The sequence below is a fragment of the Monomorium pharaonis genome, chromosome 10 (genome assembly GCF_013373865.1).
Source record: "Monomorium pharaonis isolate MP-MQ-018 chromosome 10, ASM1337386v2, whole genome shotgun sequence".
Lineage (NCBI taxonomy): Eukaryota > Metazoa > Arthropoda > Insecta > Hymenoptera > Formicidae > Monomorium > Monomorium pharaonis.
In genome coordinates, this window is record NC_050476.1 from 18,548,473 (window position 1) to 18,565,833 (window position 17,361).

At 29.9% G+C, this 17,361-nt stretch overlaps 1 protein-coding gene across 2 annotated transcripts in view; it reads left to right on the forward strand.

Moving 5' to 3' along the window:
* The window catches only part of LOC105838640 (adenylate cyclase type 6), a 163,567-nt gene that overhangs the window by 78,206 nt on the left and 68,000 nt on the right, over positions 1-17,361 (forward strand). For both annotated transcript variants that reach the window (XM_036293405.1, XM_036293406.1), the window contains 2 exons: positions 10,463-10,679; positions 14,252-14,604. In XM_036293405.1, coding sequence (XP_036149298.1) covers positions 10,463-10,679; positions 14,252-14,604 — 570 coding nt within the window. The remainder of the gene's footprint in view (positions 1-10,462; positions 10,680-14,251; positions 14,605-17,361) is intronic.

The following is a 17,361-nucleotide window of genomic DNA, read 5'->3' on the forward strand; positions in this document are numbered from 1 at the left end:
TGTCGAACAAGTGTTGAACGTGGAAGAAAATGAAATCAATCACTTTTCTCGAAACTTCTTATTTCGAGAAAATCGTGTTTAAAATTAACTTGTCAGCTGTACGCTTTAATTGACAACTTACGTAAGATGCATGAATGCTCTACTATTAGTAAACGTCACAAGGCTGAATGATGAAAGAAATAGCTTTTCTTTTTCTCTTAAAAAAAAAAAAATAGAAGAAGATACACGCTGCCTATGTCTAACATTCTAGACAACCTCAGTAATGACTCAATGAAGTTCAACTCCTCACCGCGTTCGAAACCGTCGATCAAGTTGTGACTACATCAAAGTAAACACAATTCATAACTATGTCTTATGATGGATGTCTAATAGACAGACTGAGAGCAATGGGGCAATACACGTAACTCAACGACGAATCCAAGTTTACCGGTAGAACTTTTATTTTTAGGGCGAATCGTTTGGCACGATCTGAATCAATCGGTAAATAGCTCGACAATGCAGTGACTTTGCGGATAATGTGACATTATACAGCCAGACATTAGTTTCTGCTCAATGCACCTGAGGTAAAAACATTGCGATTCTCGTGGACCAAAGAAATTGTATTCTAAAAATAAGAGAATATTATTATTATTGAAATATTGTCTTTGTAAGCTTTCACGGTACATAATTTTGTGATAAGAATATACCGTTTTTTTTAAATATATTCTTTCAAACTATCTTTCGAGCTATTTTTTCTAATAAAATTCTGTGCATTACTTTTCATTTGATATTTGAAATAATCATATATAATTTTCATAATTTAACATAGTTACTCCAGTTTAGCGTTTGATTATCAAAGTTTCAAACATCGTGATATTTAAATAATAGGTGAGAAAGTAAAAAGTTTGAAAGGCTAATAAATCTAATTATGTCAAATTTATTTTATTAAAATGATCGTATTTTATTAAAATGATCAGTATTTTTAATTTTTATTAATTTTTTAAATATTTAATTATCATTATTAGTGAAAAAGAGCATATTTGAATAAAGTTTGAATAAAAATATCTTAAAATTATACTTTTTTCACACTTGTGAGGAACTATTCGTGGATTATCCCTCCCAATTCTTTTAATATTACTTACTTTTTTATATTACTTATATACATATATATATATATTCTTATAAAAATTACTAACCTCTGCGACTACTTCTGCGGAAGAATTATTACATGGACCAAGAATAGATGACTTACTGTAAGTTAAAAAATTTTTTTATCTATTTATAAACTTGACACAAAATTTAAATGCGTTTTTCTTAAAAGATGTACTCTTTTAAATATACTAATGCTTTTTAATTAAAATGTATTAGTTTTTTCTATCAATCATTAAAGCATTGTTTTTAAAAAAATGTAAAAGAATCAATGTTTTGACTCTTTAAACCAGAGTATTTACTCCCATAAGAAAACAAATTGAAATAAACATCGCGATACGTCGATACGTGATGCTGGTAAAAAGCCGGTAAAAAGAGAGTGAGAGTGTCGGATAAATTCGGGCAACTGATATATTTACTAATAATTTAAGACAGCACTTGAACATATATAATACATAATATATAAATTTCAATATTCTGCAAAATACAAAAAAATACAAATATAATGATACAACAGTTAACAGTTTTTAAGGACAATCTAAGTATAAATATTAATGGTCAACAGTCTGGTCCAAATTCGCAAGCCATCAAAGCTATACAAAAATTTCCACAATATTATTATAGCTTGATACGACAATATTTCACATCAAAATCAAATTACCACGTAAAATATAATATTTTATTATCAACCGTACGTTATTCGACCTATGCAATAATTAGAAAATTACTTCATGCATTTCCATCAAGAAATTAATATAAAAAAAAAACAAGAAGAAATTGTACATAGCAATATATCACAATACTTCATATTTGATAACAAACTATATCTTGTAAGATGCATTATTGAAAATTACATTATTACTACATACAGCAGAATAAATCGCTTAAAAAACCACTCGCGCAACTGTCATAATATAAATGTACATACATAGAAGTTATAAATATATACGAAGAAAGGTTTACGAATATAATGATGCAACAACCAGTAAAAACCCTTTGAAAAGAACGATACAAAAGCTGCACCAAAAAATTGTATTCTAGGAACTAATTTTAATATTTTATTAATTTTATTATAATTTTAACCTCAATTTTAGAATTTTCCTTTTATTTTTAGAGTATTCTTTTGGTTTTTAGAATACAATTTTTTCGATGTGAGAAGTGTCGGCAACTTAATGAATATTTGTATGAAGTAGAAGGTAAAGAAAGTAATAATTATAAATATATTGAGAATATTATGTATTAACTTCTACAGTCGCAAATATAAACATGACTAAAATCAAGAATCAATAAATTGAACATCAAGAATTTAAATACATAAAAAAATTAGAAAAGTAATACTTGTTTATTATAATTTAGCATTATCTGTGCTCTGTGTTTCTCACATTTTTAATAATTTTATGTATATGTAACTACTTATGTAATAGTTTTTCTACAAATATAAAGTAAGAAATAAAAAATAAAAAATTAAAAAATTATTTTATTTCTAAAAGCTAGTATCTTTAAACTCCTCTAAGCTAATTGTTGTTATTTAGCTCGTCATAATTTGGCAAGTATTCAAACAAAATATTTTGTAAAAATTTAAAGTAAAGCTTTATGAGGTACAACTATTAAGATAATACATCAATATTTGGTAAACATCAATATTCAGCAAACAATAACACGCATCTCTTCAATCTTTACCAAATCCTAAAGCTGGTGACAGCTTCAGTAATAAATGTTCTGTACTCCTGTGCGATAGTAGTAAAGTGACACAGCAGCAAGAATATAAGTAATCGTGGTGACATTACGTAAAATTAAGTAAGCTGGAGGTGTGCAATTGTAGTAAAAATTATCGTGGTTAGCAGTCAACAAAAATAAAAGCTTACTCAGAGATCATAAAATACACAATGGCAAATATCGGAGCAAATCTCAACATTTTCGTAAATCAATATTTTACACTGAACACGTCAGAACATAAAGCGATTTGCAATATTTGTTGTAACACCTATTATTTTTCGCATAAATATACGAGTAACCTAGAGAAACATCTGATAAGCCTACATCCAGAAATAATAACAGAAATACGAGAGCAAATCAGACTTACCGAATTATCATCATATTTTAAATTCAATATAGAATATAATAAGACAAGATGCACCATTGGCAACTGCAGAATCTATATATTACATGGAATAAATTATTTACGAGATCATTTATACATCTTTCATAATATTGATACAAAAGCGCTTCAAAGTATAAAAGAAAATGAAGATGTTCCCATACAGCAGTCATTAGCTACCGATGACAATTCAGGTGTAAACGTTGACGGTCAACAACCTGGTCCAAGTTTGCAAGCTGTAGAATACAAGAACGCATATCCGCAGTATATTCATACTTTGATACGGGAATATTTCACACCAAGGACAAGTTACTTTATAGAATGTAAAATTTGTCATGGCCTTTATGTTATTCTAAACATGTTTAGTTTAGAGAACCACATAATATATTCCCATCATAAAACAATGGAAGAAAAACGAAATGAAGTTAAACACAGCGATATAGCACGATACTTTGTTATTGACGAGAAACGCAAACCGCATCTTATAAAATGTGTTATTGAAAATTGCATTATCAATATATATAGTGGAATAAATCGCTTAAGAAACCACTTACGCAACTGCCACGATATACAATTACATGCGAATGCTTTTCAAAACGTACAAAAAGAGGAGCAATAATGAACAATAAATAATTTAAAAAGATGCAATTAAAAAGCTGAGAGGTGTATTGATGTGTAGAAAGTAAAAGGTAAACTAATCATATATCATATATTATATACTATATATATATATATTGCAAATATTAATATACCAACTTCTAAATCTCTTACACACATTTTATTATAATATTAATATCAAGAACTACAGCATATAAAAATTAACAAATTTAGTATTTATTGTAATGTTTAGTAATATATGTGCTTTGTATTTCTTACTCCCTTAATTATTTTATATATTTTATATATTTACGTATGTAACAGGAACAACAAGGACAACAGAGACAGATTTTATTTTAAATTTTAAAAATGATGAAGCACCATCAATGCATTAAGCCGAAAAAACAACATCTTCAATCTATATAAAATATATTTCATGAGAAATTTTTAAACTATTGTGACGATAGTTTACTCTTTTTGGATCACTATGCAAGGAAAAGCGATTTTCTAACAACGATTTTTTGACAACAATTATAACATTTATTAATTATTTTATTATTTGTATTTAATAATTAGCATAAAGTATTTGAATTTTTTTTATATTCGACGTATCCACTCTTTTACGTATTTTACGTATATTTCTTACAGCTACAAATAACGACAACTAAATAATACATACAATATTTATGTTAAATTTAGAATAATTAATATTCATTTGAACAAATTAGAGATTTAAATTGAATTTTATTAATTTGAATGTTAATAGTCAAAACAGAAATTGTAAATTTATTAATTTATATTCTGACTGTGTAACTACTATACAAGAAATATAACTAGTTAATATAATTTATGTAGTAAGCTAGGTCAGTTCAACATGAAAATATCAAATATATCATTTTGACGTTAAAATGATAAATAACATCTTGAATAAAGCGTGGTACTATAATTTTATTTAAAAGAACTAAAAGAGTATTTGGATGAATAAATTAACATGACCTTTTCTCTCTTAATTCAAATATTGTAATATTAAAATCATGGACTTACATTTACTGATCGAGGTAATTTGCGTATATTCTTTTTATTTTATAGAAAATAAATGTTTGTGTTTAAAAAAATAGTATTTGAATAATATAGAAATAATGTTTAAATATACCTAATTATATCCTTAACAAAAATAGAGTGTTTATTAAAAATTTATAAGATGTTTGCTTAAAGTCGAGGAAATGTTTTAATTAAGCTTTAAAACATATATTGAATTGTTTAGGAAATGGAAATTTAAACATGAAATTGTTTATCAAATGTTACAGTTATGTTTAATAGACGTTCGGAAAGTGTTGTGTAGTGTTTGTAATGTTTAAGAAATGTTAAAAGATGTTTTCACGATATTGTGCAAAACATTTCCCGAACCTTTATCAAACATAGCTGTGAACATCTCATAAACAATTCCATGTTTAAATTTCCATCTCATAAACAATTCATAATATGTTTTAAAACTTAATTAAAACATCTTCTCAACATCTAAGCAAAGAGTTTAAGCTATTTAATGATATATCATCAAACATTTCTATAACAGTTTTCTAAATGTTTATAAAATGTGTCAGTACAAGATTATCTAAGTGTTCGTAACGCTGCTTCTAAACAGCGTAAACATTAATAAAACTTTTCATAAACAATGTAAACATCGACAAAATTTTTTATAAACAGAAATAAACACAATTTTACAATAAAAATTTTTGTCAGGCATACATATTATATATAATATACATTTAATTATTATTACTGTTATAATTAAAAATATATACATAATTACGTTATTACATATATTTAAAATACTCGAACAAAGTTTGCAAGCCACAGAATATGGAAAAGTATTATAAGAAGTAATTATGAAATATACCTAATAATTTACAGTATTATAAGAAATATGATATTTTGTTTTATCAATTTATGTAATTTATATTCAAACTTGTTTGATTCGAAATTTTTGACTCACATTTATGCAGTACTGTCAGATGGATGTAATATAAATATACACATAATGCAGATTTTACAGATTTGTTATTTTATTTTGAGAAATTAATCCACTCGACGGTGTAATAAGTAGTTATCTGCTATAAAATTATAATTGAACTTTCACTTTGTCTTTCAATTACATTACTAATATAATCATGTATTTTTTGAAGAAAATCTTTGTGAAGACAAAGGTTTATAATATTAACATTTTAGATGGTTTTTTTTCTTTAATTATTTACATTTTTAGATAAAGCAAATTGAATAATGAAAAAGAGCTATTTGTTTTTTCCTGTTTTATTTAGTTTATAATTTATTTATGTGAGAATTAATTTTTACTCCAAAGTTTCTCCGCCAAGTCTTTTAAAGTTTATTACCTCCTTTCGAGACGTCTAGGTTACACGCGGAGGAAAATGAAATTGATTGCCGTTTGTTAGTCGACGCTTCTTATGTAGAAAAAAATCGCGTTTAAAATTGTCATTTGTACCTTAGTTAGCTCATGTGAGATACACGGATGCCGTACTACTAGTAAACGTCATAAAGCAAGGTATATGTGACGAGAGAAAAAATTCTCCTACTTCGAAAAGCTCTTTTTTTTAATTAGATACATATTGCCGATGTCTAACATTCGAGACAATCTCAGAAATTGTATCTAACTCTTCACGTTCGAAATCGCCGACTAAGCTGTGAACCACGTCAGAGTACATTTCATTATATACATACATATAATATATTATACTATTATATCTCACGAATTGTTAGGAATTAAACTTTATAAAATATAAATGTTAAATTTAGAAATATGAATAAAAGAATCCTAAACGTAAACCAAGCTTGAAAAAAATAAAGGATTCTTATTAATAAATTTCACATGAAATGCATATCCCAATGAGAACAAATAAAACGACATGAGATCCAAAAAATATTACAATATTCTTATATAATTATAAGCTAATACTTTTGTTATCAGTATAATTGTTTTTATCTTATCGTATGATGTATCAATTAAATCAATTTAGCAAGTTAAAATATATATATCACATTATGATACTGATGTTGCATATTAAAAATTTATTTTATATTTGATTATTAAAAATATACATTTAAAAATTAAATATTAGCACAAAACAAATTAACTACGGTATTTCTGTAGAAATAAGACATTTTTGCAACATTATTGGAATAAAGTTTTACATGGCATGAAATAAACTAGTGCAAACTCCGTGAAAGATAAAGAAAATTTCCATTTCAGAAACGTATTTTCTAAATTACACTACTTACAAATTTATCAAAATTTTTTATTAAAAAAAATTATAACGTAAAAAATTATGAAAAAAATGACAGAATGTAAAAATACTATTTTTTATTATGATGTAAAGAACTTAGATAATTTCTAAGTTATAAACTTTTATATAAAAAGAATAATTTCACCAAATTTTCTTTATACGTATCAGCTACTATGCTACAAACGCGTTGAAGCATTTTTTGATTGGTTAATTAATAAAAATTGTTTGCTTTTACAGTTGATCAATTAAATGTTTCAAAGCGTTTATAGCGTTAAGTGAACCATGATCAACCATGATTATTTTGATACATTAACGAATAATTAACATGAACTCGTAATGTATAACAATTGTAAAATATATCATTAATGTATATCGTCTACTACTCGTCACGATTGCGTTTTAAAAAGAAATGCAGAGATACGCGAAGTGTCGCACACTATCTGTCCGCACGAACATTAGAAGTTGAAATAATAGCGCGCTGACTACGTGTAAATACAATACACTGTCGCACATATAATACAATGCCTCATTCCCCTACCCGCCCACAAAGGCCGAGTATCTAATTATACTATCACGAAATATGTTTAACATGTGTCAGTGTGTGTATGTGTGTGTGTGTGTGTGACAAAATAAATAAATCTCAAATAGAGTTTATATTAAAGTTTATATTTATATGTGTCAGGGTTGTGCTATACATTTTAAGATTATGTCTATTACGGATTATTTATGTAACTGCTTATTACTTTAAATTTACGTACAGCCGTATTTAACTTTTCACTTTTATGCTCCGGACCAGGTTTTATTTTCGGACTTTTTCTAATTTTTGGGGAGAAAACAAAATAAGTACAATATATTAATTATTTATAAATAATTTTTATATGTATGTACGCAAGAAAATTACAATATTATTAATATATTAATATTTGATATATTAATCTACATTATTAGGCAAAAATTATTTATAATTGCATTTTCCTAGATTTTTAAAGAAATTTATTGATTATATCATAACTAATTTTATTTTAACGATATATTATATTCTGTCAAAATTATGGAAAGATTGAATAATTATTCTTATTCGACAGTCAATTTTAAATAATTGTTAATTAATTTTAATTTACTAAAATTTCTCTTATACACAAAAAAGATAAAAAAAGAAGAGCAAAAAATATTCGAAGAGTAACATTAATATTCAAACATAATTTAATTAATTTAAAGTCATAAAGTACTTATAAAATATCAAATGAAAGTGCAATTTTAATGTTTTGTATTAATATCAAGAGTTACGATACATTTTACGCTGCAAATGCTTTGAAGTATTTGATTTACTAAAGAATTTTATTAATTGATCAGTTAAAGAATGCTTCAAAATATTCACAGCATCAAATAACTGTAGTCGAGGCTTTCAAAGCACGGCGACAAAATTAAAAATTGATATTTCCCAAATATATAAAAATGTATTTGACAATTTATTAGTCAGTTTTATTTCAAAGCCGTGGATTTATGCCTTGTTGACCCTATTTAATTACGAATCTGAGTTTTACACAAATTTTCTTCTATGTAGACAAAGAATTTAAATTATTATAAATTAGACAATATAGAAAAAAGTAACTAATTTATAAAGTTGTTAATGTATCTAATTTTAGATAAATAAAATAAAATTGTGTGTGTGTCTGTATATGTATACTTTTATTTTATTAAATGCAAAGTTGTAATTAGGTAGAGACAACAAAGGTACAAGTCTGCGGTTTTTAAATAGAATTCACTAATAATTGTCAAATATATTTCAATATTGTATATATAATATTAAAAATTAAAAACAGAATATAATTTTCATGGTTTCTAAATCTTTTATAGAATAAATAATCTATAGCTTATATTGTATATATAGATGATACATAAAACACAATTTACATTATATATGTGTAATGTAGGCTATTTGTAATTTACGCATAAATATATATATTTACGCCTAACCCTGACATTTGCATTATATTTTAGATATTCTCTGACAAATGGATTATTTTACATTATGCATGCCGGACAGCTCGCTTTTGCGAAATGTTTAAAGTGTATTACGAAATAAATGTACGCGCCGATGATTTCGTTTCTTTCATATTAATTTAATTTGAACGATATAATGTGGCTTCTTGCTATGTGAATGGTTCAATCCAACGATTCATATAGTGCTCCATATTATGAACTCACAAGGGTGTAAATTAGAATTAAAATTTTAAGCGCGCAGGATATTATTCTAATCTGAGCTTTCTTAAAGAAATAATTATTGTTCATTAATATATAAAATAATTTTAATGGTGTACAGCACACGCTACTACTAATATAAGCAGGTGATGATTATAATTTTGCTGAAGCAAAGCATTAATTTAAAGCCGAACCGCTTCACAGAGACGAACTGTTATTATTAATACTTTTACTTAATTCGATAGGCATATTACAAATGGATATGTATTTTTGATATATATTATTACATGTTAGAAAAAATATATGTATGTATACACACGTTATTAATAAATTTAATATATTATTATATTAATACATAATTAATATAAATTGTATGTAATATAAATAACAGTTGGTAATATTTTTATATATTTTATGATATAATTTGCATAAAATGCAATTAGTGAGACGAACGAAATAGCACTGATTCCCTAAAGTGATTCGCACAGATTCTATTTTTAAAATAAATACCGGAAAATAACCATAGCGGCGTTAACTTCGGCGAGGCATTTCGGAACATATATTTTTCTATCGAGTGATGCGAGAAATACAGTAGATGCATTGCCCATAGTATAAACATATCTGCATACAACTATGACTGTAGAACTGTTGATGTATACAGTGCAGTGCAGCGAATATTTCATTTAGCGGATATTCAGATCCAGTGACTAACAACATTAATTTAGCGCGACTGCCGCACTGTGCTTTCGTTAAATATTTATCTTCTACACGCCGTGCCCATATTGCACGCAATTCTTTTAATCTACCATTCTTTTGAACAATACGCGCGACTTTTCGAATTTATAAACTATTGTGTTCTTTTAGGTAAAATAATGTTTATAATAGTTTAAGATTTAGTAAATTTAATATCTTAAACGCGGATATTGTTGTTACAAGAGGTAATTTAAGTGATACGTAAATTATTTCAATAAATGACGTCTTTGGAATTCGAAAACTTCTGTAAAAATATTTTATTTAAGTGCATTTTTCGACAATTTTATTCTTTTTCTGCGAACGAGTTTAATACCCGTTTCAGCATTATTGGTTTACCAACGAATTCTTGATTAACGCAATGCGTAACAAATCTGTGGTCATGTTTCAGGTTGAAATGCTGTACCAGCGTTACTTCCTACGTATGAATCAAAGTAACATGACACACGTGCTCGGTCTACTGGTCGGTCTGGCGCTCGCATTGGGCCTACTACTTATCATGAAGCTAATGCTGACCGACAACCCGCAACCGCTCTTCACGCTCCTGCAGACACCCGAAAATCTCTCCCTTGCGGTCACCCTGGTGACCTGCATCGCCGTGTACGTTGGTAAGACTCGTTCCTTTCGAATTAATTTTTCGCAGCCAGCGCGCTTTTCACTTCGCGGCGACGAGATGACTGAGATGTCAGAATTAATTAAGTTTATACACTCGCTTCGAGATCTAAAGGTAACTTTGTGCCTGTTTGAGAAAGCGACTTAAAACGTTGTTCTAAAATTTAAAAAGCATTACTTTTATTTCCGCCCCAAAGTATTTCTAAATCGATTTAAAATTAATTTTCTCCCTTCTTACTTTTTAATTAAAGTTCCATAAAGAAATTCTTCTAAGATTTCTACTTGTAATTAAATAAATACTTTTACAAAATCTAACTTCACTAAACTTAGGGTTATGATAAAGAATTTTCTACACTTCGGAGAACTCTACGTTTCTCCTGTCGAACGAGAAATCCAATCCAAGTTGCTGCGTAATATTTGCGAATAAACGGGGAAAAGAAATCTAATCGTCCGTCGTCGATATATCGCGTCGGAAACGTATTTACAGGAGAATCTCGGGCTTTCATAAAATATGCAGTTTAAACATTACTGGAATTGCATCGAAATGGCTCTGTCGTTGGATATCTCGAACGCGAAAAGATGTGCATTCTATCCCATCCCCTATGTACAGAGAGAGTCCCTGTTTTCCAGTGAGCCCCGATGTTTCCCGAGGTCCCGGTATCAATAATGCATGAGAATATTGTCTACAAGTGCCGTTTCCCTTCGAAAGCGTCAGAACGCGCAGCAAGACCCGCTTTTCGCGTCGCAACAAAGCTCATTCCCTCCCTACACCTTTCTTACGAGACCTGGACGAGTCTTTCATCGAGTCGCATTGGTAACTTTAAACGAGTTTCTATCCGAAGGAGCTCACTTATATGTAGAATGTATAATGTGAAAACTGGGCACGCCCGCACGATAAATAACAAGTTTTTTCTCTCCCGAGGCGAAAAAAAATGAAAAGAATTCGCACGGAAAAATCGAAATATTGCCCATTTATTCTATAAAATATATGTCGCGTCGCATCGTTTCGTATCGACTTCGTGTATTTCTAAGAGCGTTCTCTGAAACGTAAGGCTCGGCAATAAACAGCAAATTTTCACTCTACGTTTCCACGAAAATAAAGAAAAAATTCTTGCATTCGGTTAGAAAAATCTGTTATCGAAATATTATTTCTTGAAATAATATATATATATATTGAACACGCATTGTACTATTTTGTATCGACTTTGTATATTTCTTGCAGCTCTGAAACTTGGTAGAATGAACAATAAACAGAGTGTTTGTGTCCCCTCTCATTATCAATGTAAAATTATTAATTCATTGATTATTAATTAATAATTATTTAGATGAAGAAATAGCTTTGTATTATTTGGCATATTATTACTAATTATTACAAATTACTATTAATAATTGCAAAACATTAATTATTTATTAATTATTGATTAATAATTATCTAGATAAAAAAATATGTATTATTAACATTTTATTATTATTCTATATACATTATCACTAGCTTTATCTTAGATAAAAAAGTACTATCTTTTTCTAATTTAAATTAATGTATGAACAATAACGAGAATAAAATATTGTGTTTAATATAAAATTTTAAGTTATTATTTATTCCAACAGAAGAATTATTTTTGAAAATGATAATAACAGATTGCACACAAATCAAAAGACAGTATGTAGTAGTAAATATGAACATTTTCTCAAAACTATAAGTTCAAAAACTCTTACAAAGAATTTTTTAATTATAATATGAATTATATGTTTCTTCCACATTTTTCATGAGCTTTATTTATAAATCAGGCATGTCAAACTCATATGATATTACGGGCCACATGATCTATTTTGTATTAAGTTGGGGGCCGCATGTTTTCAATGTTCAAAAAATGAATAAAATACGATTTTTAGAATGATTATATTAATATTTTTTTCAAAAAATTTTTTAAAACTCGGCTGCCGCATGTATTGGCGGGCCGCGTGTTTGACATGCCTGATTTACATATTAATCAAAATAAAAAAAAATACGTCTTTTGTCAAATTACTTAAAAAATTTGTTTTTAAGGAATAAAGATTCAGAAATAAAAATACGAATACAATATGAAATACAATATAAAAAATATGAAATACAATATATTATTTTTATATTGTAAATTGTTTTACTCAACATAGCAATATTATCTGGAAATTATCTATACTAAAGGAATAATTTTATTAAAATATTAAAAAACGTAATCAAACATAAATGTAAAAATAATTTAATTGGATCGTTAAAATAACCATGTTCAGTCAAACATAACGAACAATGCTGCAAAAATTTTTGACATTCCAGCATCCAACTTGAGTTACATAATTATTTTGATGATTTAACAAAATTATTTTCAGATCCAGTTAAATTTTTAGATCTTTAGCTAAGCTCTTCTTTCCGTGAGAGAGAGATTGATTGATTGATTGAAGTTTATTTAGCTTTCTCAGCTATTATGTTTTACATAGATTTACATACATGCTTCTTTACATCCGTTTAAATACATCAATTCTTTCACAACTTCTAATTTTTGCTGGCAAGGTATTGTATAATTTTACGCCCTCGTAACACACAATTTTTTACGCACTTTTAGTTCTAACAAATTTTATTGCAATAGTCCCTTTCTGTTTTGTTTTTCTTCCATTTTTATTACTAATTACATCTAGTCTATCCCTTAAGTAATTTGGCGCCGAGTTATGTAAAATTTTAAATATAAATATACATACATTATAGTGTAGTCTCTGTTTTATAGACATAAATTGCAACGCTTGTAACATATGTTCTATTTTGGCGTATCTACATTGTAATATTACTCGCATAGCCCGATTCTGTGCTACTTGCAATTTATTCAATTGCGTTTCTCCCATATCTACCAGTAGAGACCAGGAGAGACCGGGAGAGACCGGGAGAGACGGGGAAAGACGGGGAGAGACCGGGATAGATAGAGAGAGACTGGGAGAGGCCGGGAGAGACAGGAGAGACGGGGAGAGACGGGGAAAGATCGGGAGAGACGGGTAAAGACGGGGAGAGACGGGGAGAGACAGGGAGAGACGGGGAGAGACGGGCAAAGACGGGGAGAGACGGGGAGAGACGGGGAGAGACGGGGAGAGACCGGGAGAGACAGAGAGAGACCGGGAGAGACGGGGAGAGACCGGGAGAGACAGGGAGAGGCCGGGAGAGACGGGAGAGACAGGGAGAGATGGAGAGAGACTGGGAAAGGCTGGGAGAGACGGGGAGAGGCCGGAAGAGACGGGAGAGACGGGGAGAGATCGGGAGAGACGGGGAGAGACCGGGAGAGACAGAAGAGATGGGGAGAGACCGGGAGAGACCGCAAGAGACGGGGAGTGACGGAGAGAGACCGGGAGAGACGGGGGGAGAAAGAGAGAGAGAGAGAGAGAGACACATACAAAGCAATGTCTTTTATATCCTATAATCTTATATTTTCTCTAGATAAATTTAAAGTGAAACGATCTTTATTTTATTCACGATAACTTGACACATAATTTATTTTGTAATTATCTAGATAATTTTCACGTTATCTAAGCGAAACAAATCTTCCAGTTTTGGTAGCAGCCATTTCCAGACCGGGCATGAATGAGATATGGCTGGCAGGTGTTAGTGGCGCCGTGCTGGTCACCCTGCTAGCCCTACAGGTGACCCTAAGCATTCATCTGGCGAAGTTGCACGAGGTGGGCCGCGACAATTCCGGCGACACATCGTTCTTGAAATCAAAGGAACTTCGAACTGGGGGACCTCTCGCCGCCGCCTTGATGGTATGCTTCTTCATCTACATGGCCTACGCCCTTCTGCCAATCCGACTCAGGCACGCCTGCATCGCCGGGATCGTCTTCTCGGCGGCTCACCTTATCGGAGCCATTCTACTCTATCCGGACTATCCATCCGTGATGGCACATGTGAGTCCAACACAGTACTAGCAGTATATATGCGCTTATTTAAGCTCCTTCGAGATCTTTTCGCATTAAATTGGAAGAAAGGAACACGTGTACTTTCTAACTTTTACAAATCTAAATTGCTCATAAAATGTAAATTTTTAATGAACTAATAAGACTTTCATAGAAATTTTTAATGCCTCATAAATAAAGTTTCCTTTAAGAAGGATCCTCAAAATGCTTTCTTCTTGACTTGAAAGAATTTAAAAAGTCTGTCTTTTTTATTAAAGCAGAATTGGATTTTGTACGTTTAATCTTGGATCTGAAAATTAGGTTGTTTTTAAAGTGTCTCGTAAATTAAGTTTTCTCATTTTAAAAGAGATCCTCAATATCTCCGTCTTACTTAACGAAATTTAAGAGATTGGTTTTTCTATTAACAATTAAAAATTGGATTCACTGCATTTAATCTCGGATCTAGTGGAATTAGGTTGACCCTTACTCTAAGCTTACGTAGTAATAGTTTCTAAAAATACTTTTGTATTTCGTGTCACATTAGTCTTGAATTTTGGTCTTTACATATAATATACGATTATACTTTCTACCGCAATCAAAATCAATTCTCTCAAGTGTTCAATAATAAATACATACGATAAATCAGAACAATGTTTGATAATTAAAAATGCGCTTTGTTGTGGCACACGCGACAATTATAAGCTGCATATTCGCATTAATTAACGATCGAGTTTATACATATACAACGTTGGGCCAGCAATTAACGAAAATAGGTTACCCGATAATATTAATTAGTCAATGTTGCTTCTAGTACGGTATATGTTTTTGGCAATTCAATATATCCATGTGGATCTTAATCTGTATTATCAGTAAAGGTATCAGTTTACTGCGGTACTGTATCTAAATATACATTACATTAAATTGCATGCAATAATTTCTTATGATAATTAGTTCCATTTATTATTGAAATGTCTTTTAAATAAAATGTTTAAGTTTAAACGTTCATAATGATTTATTTAGTAAAAAAAAATTATTCTTTTATATCAAGAATTTCTTTTATATTCGAAGCTAATACACGCAATATAAATAAAATTATTTAATAAGAATTAACAATTATTTAGAAAAAGATTTTTTTTCTTGCATTTATATATACATATAAAAGAATAATTTGACAGTTAACTTAAAATCGTGCTGAAATAAGTGATACACTAGACTGCCATAATTTCAATTTTTTATTTTATTTCATACGTTTACGCTATCTAATATCTAAATGCGAATTCGGTATTGAGTAGGTTCCTAATAAACTCTTTGTCACGTGCTGAAATGGATCAGTACAATATTTCTTTAACGTCAAGTATCGTGATACTTCGTGATTGTCGGCGTTGGAAATGACGGCGCGAATAACAGTGCGATTATTAGCAAAACTGGCACTGTAATCAATACATATCCCGTCACGAGAACGATTAGAGTTCACGAAGCAACACAATACCCGTCGACTGTGCACGTATCTATTTATTAACATGCACAAAGTGGGCATGAATGCCCGAAACGAGGTGCGCTGTTCGCAAATACCCGGCGAACTGAATTGGAAATCTAATTAAAGCGGATCTCGGTCTGCTTCGATGTTTGCCCGAGCACGTTTTGACATGGTATTAATTTCGTGCCTGCTGTCGGATTTTAAACATTTAAGTGTTCGCGAACGCGTGACCGCGTGATTCCGCGATCTCTTCCTCGATTCTTCGGGAACTTTCTCTATCTTTATTTTTGCATTTAAGAGAAGAGAGAAAAATAAGCGCGATGTGAGGAAAAAAAAAACCAAACGTGACGTTGAAAAAATCTATAATTGCGTAAATTAAATCAGTCTGCAAAAATAATCAGACGAGAGTTATAAAATACATCAAATATGAAAGATCAAACGAGAAATATGTATTTCATGACTTTTCAAAGAGACCTCCAATAAATTTCTATGGATTTATTCAATGACTTGAGTTAAGATTAAAGAAACATGAAAAAACAAGTAAATAGACCAAGCAAGTTGAGATAGCAATCGGAAAACTAGCCTCACCTTATTCTCGTGGTCTGCATTCGTTACAAATCCCATTAGTCTTTACAACGTAATCAAAGAGCATTGGCTGGCCGCTTTGATAAGAGATAAGAAAATAAATCGGCGTCGCGGAGAGAGCTAAAGAGAACCTCGTGCTAGATGCTTGACCCTGCCTGTTGTGAAGGCAGTCTCGTTGGAAAGGGTTTAAGTCTTATTGCATCTCCGTTCGGATGGACGTTCCCATCCATCAAGTTTCCCGCCTGGATTCCCTCCTCTTCGCGCTCTATTTAAGTTTTATTACGTCGAGAACTCGGGATTCCGCGTAATTACGAACATATCGGGGACCGCGCGCTTTGTCGCGCTTCTGGCGTCATCGAAGAATCTAACCGTTTTTTAAAGGGCAGCATTATTATAGCGGATGTAAGTACAACTATTATACTATAACTAAAGCTGATAAACTGTTATTAATAAGGAGCGTTGCAAAAGGTTTGCGTCAATTATTATTAAGCGTTTTAAATTACTTAAATAAAATAGTAGATTTAATTATATAACATTTTTAGTTGTTTATTACGCATAAATAATTATTATTTTTAAAAACTGTCATTTATAACGAAGCAACACATTTCAAACATATCCTCTCGAAATATTAAAAAATATTATTTTAATGTTCCAGGCATTTTTCAGCATACAGAAAAAAAGTAATATCAAATTTAAATGAATATATT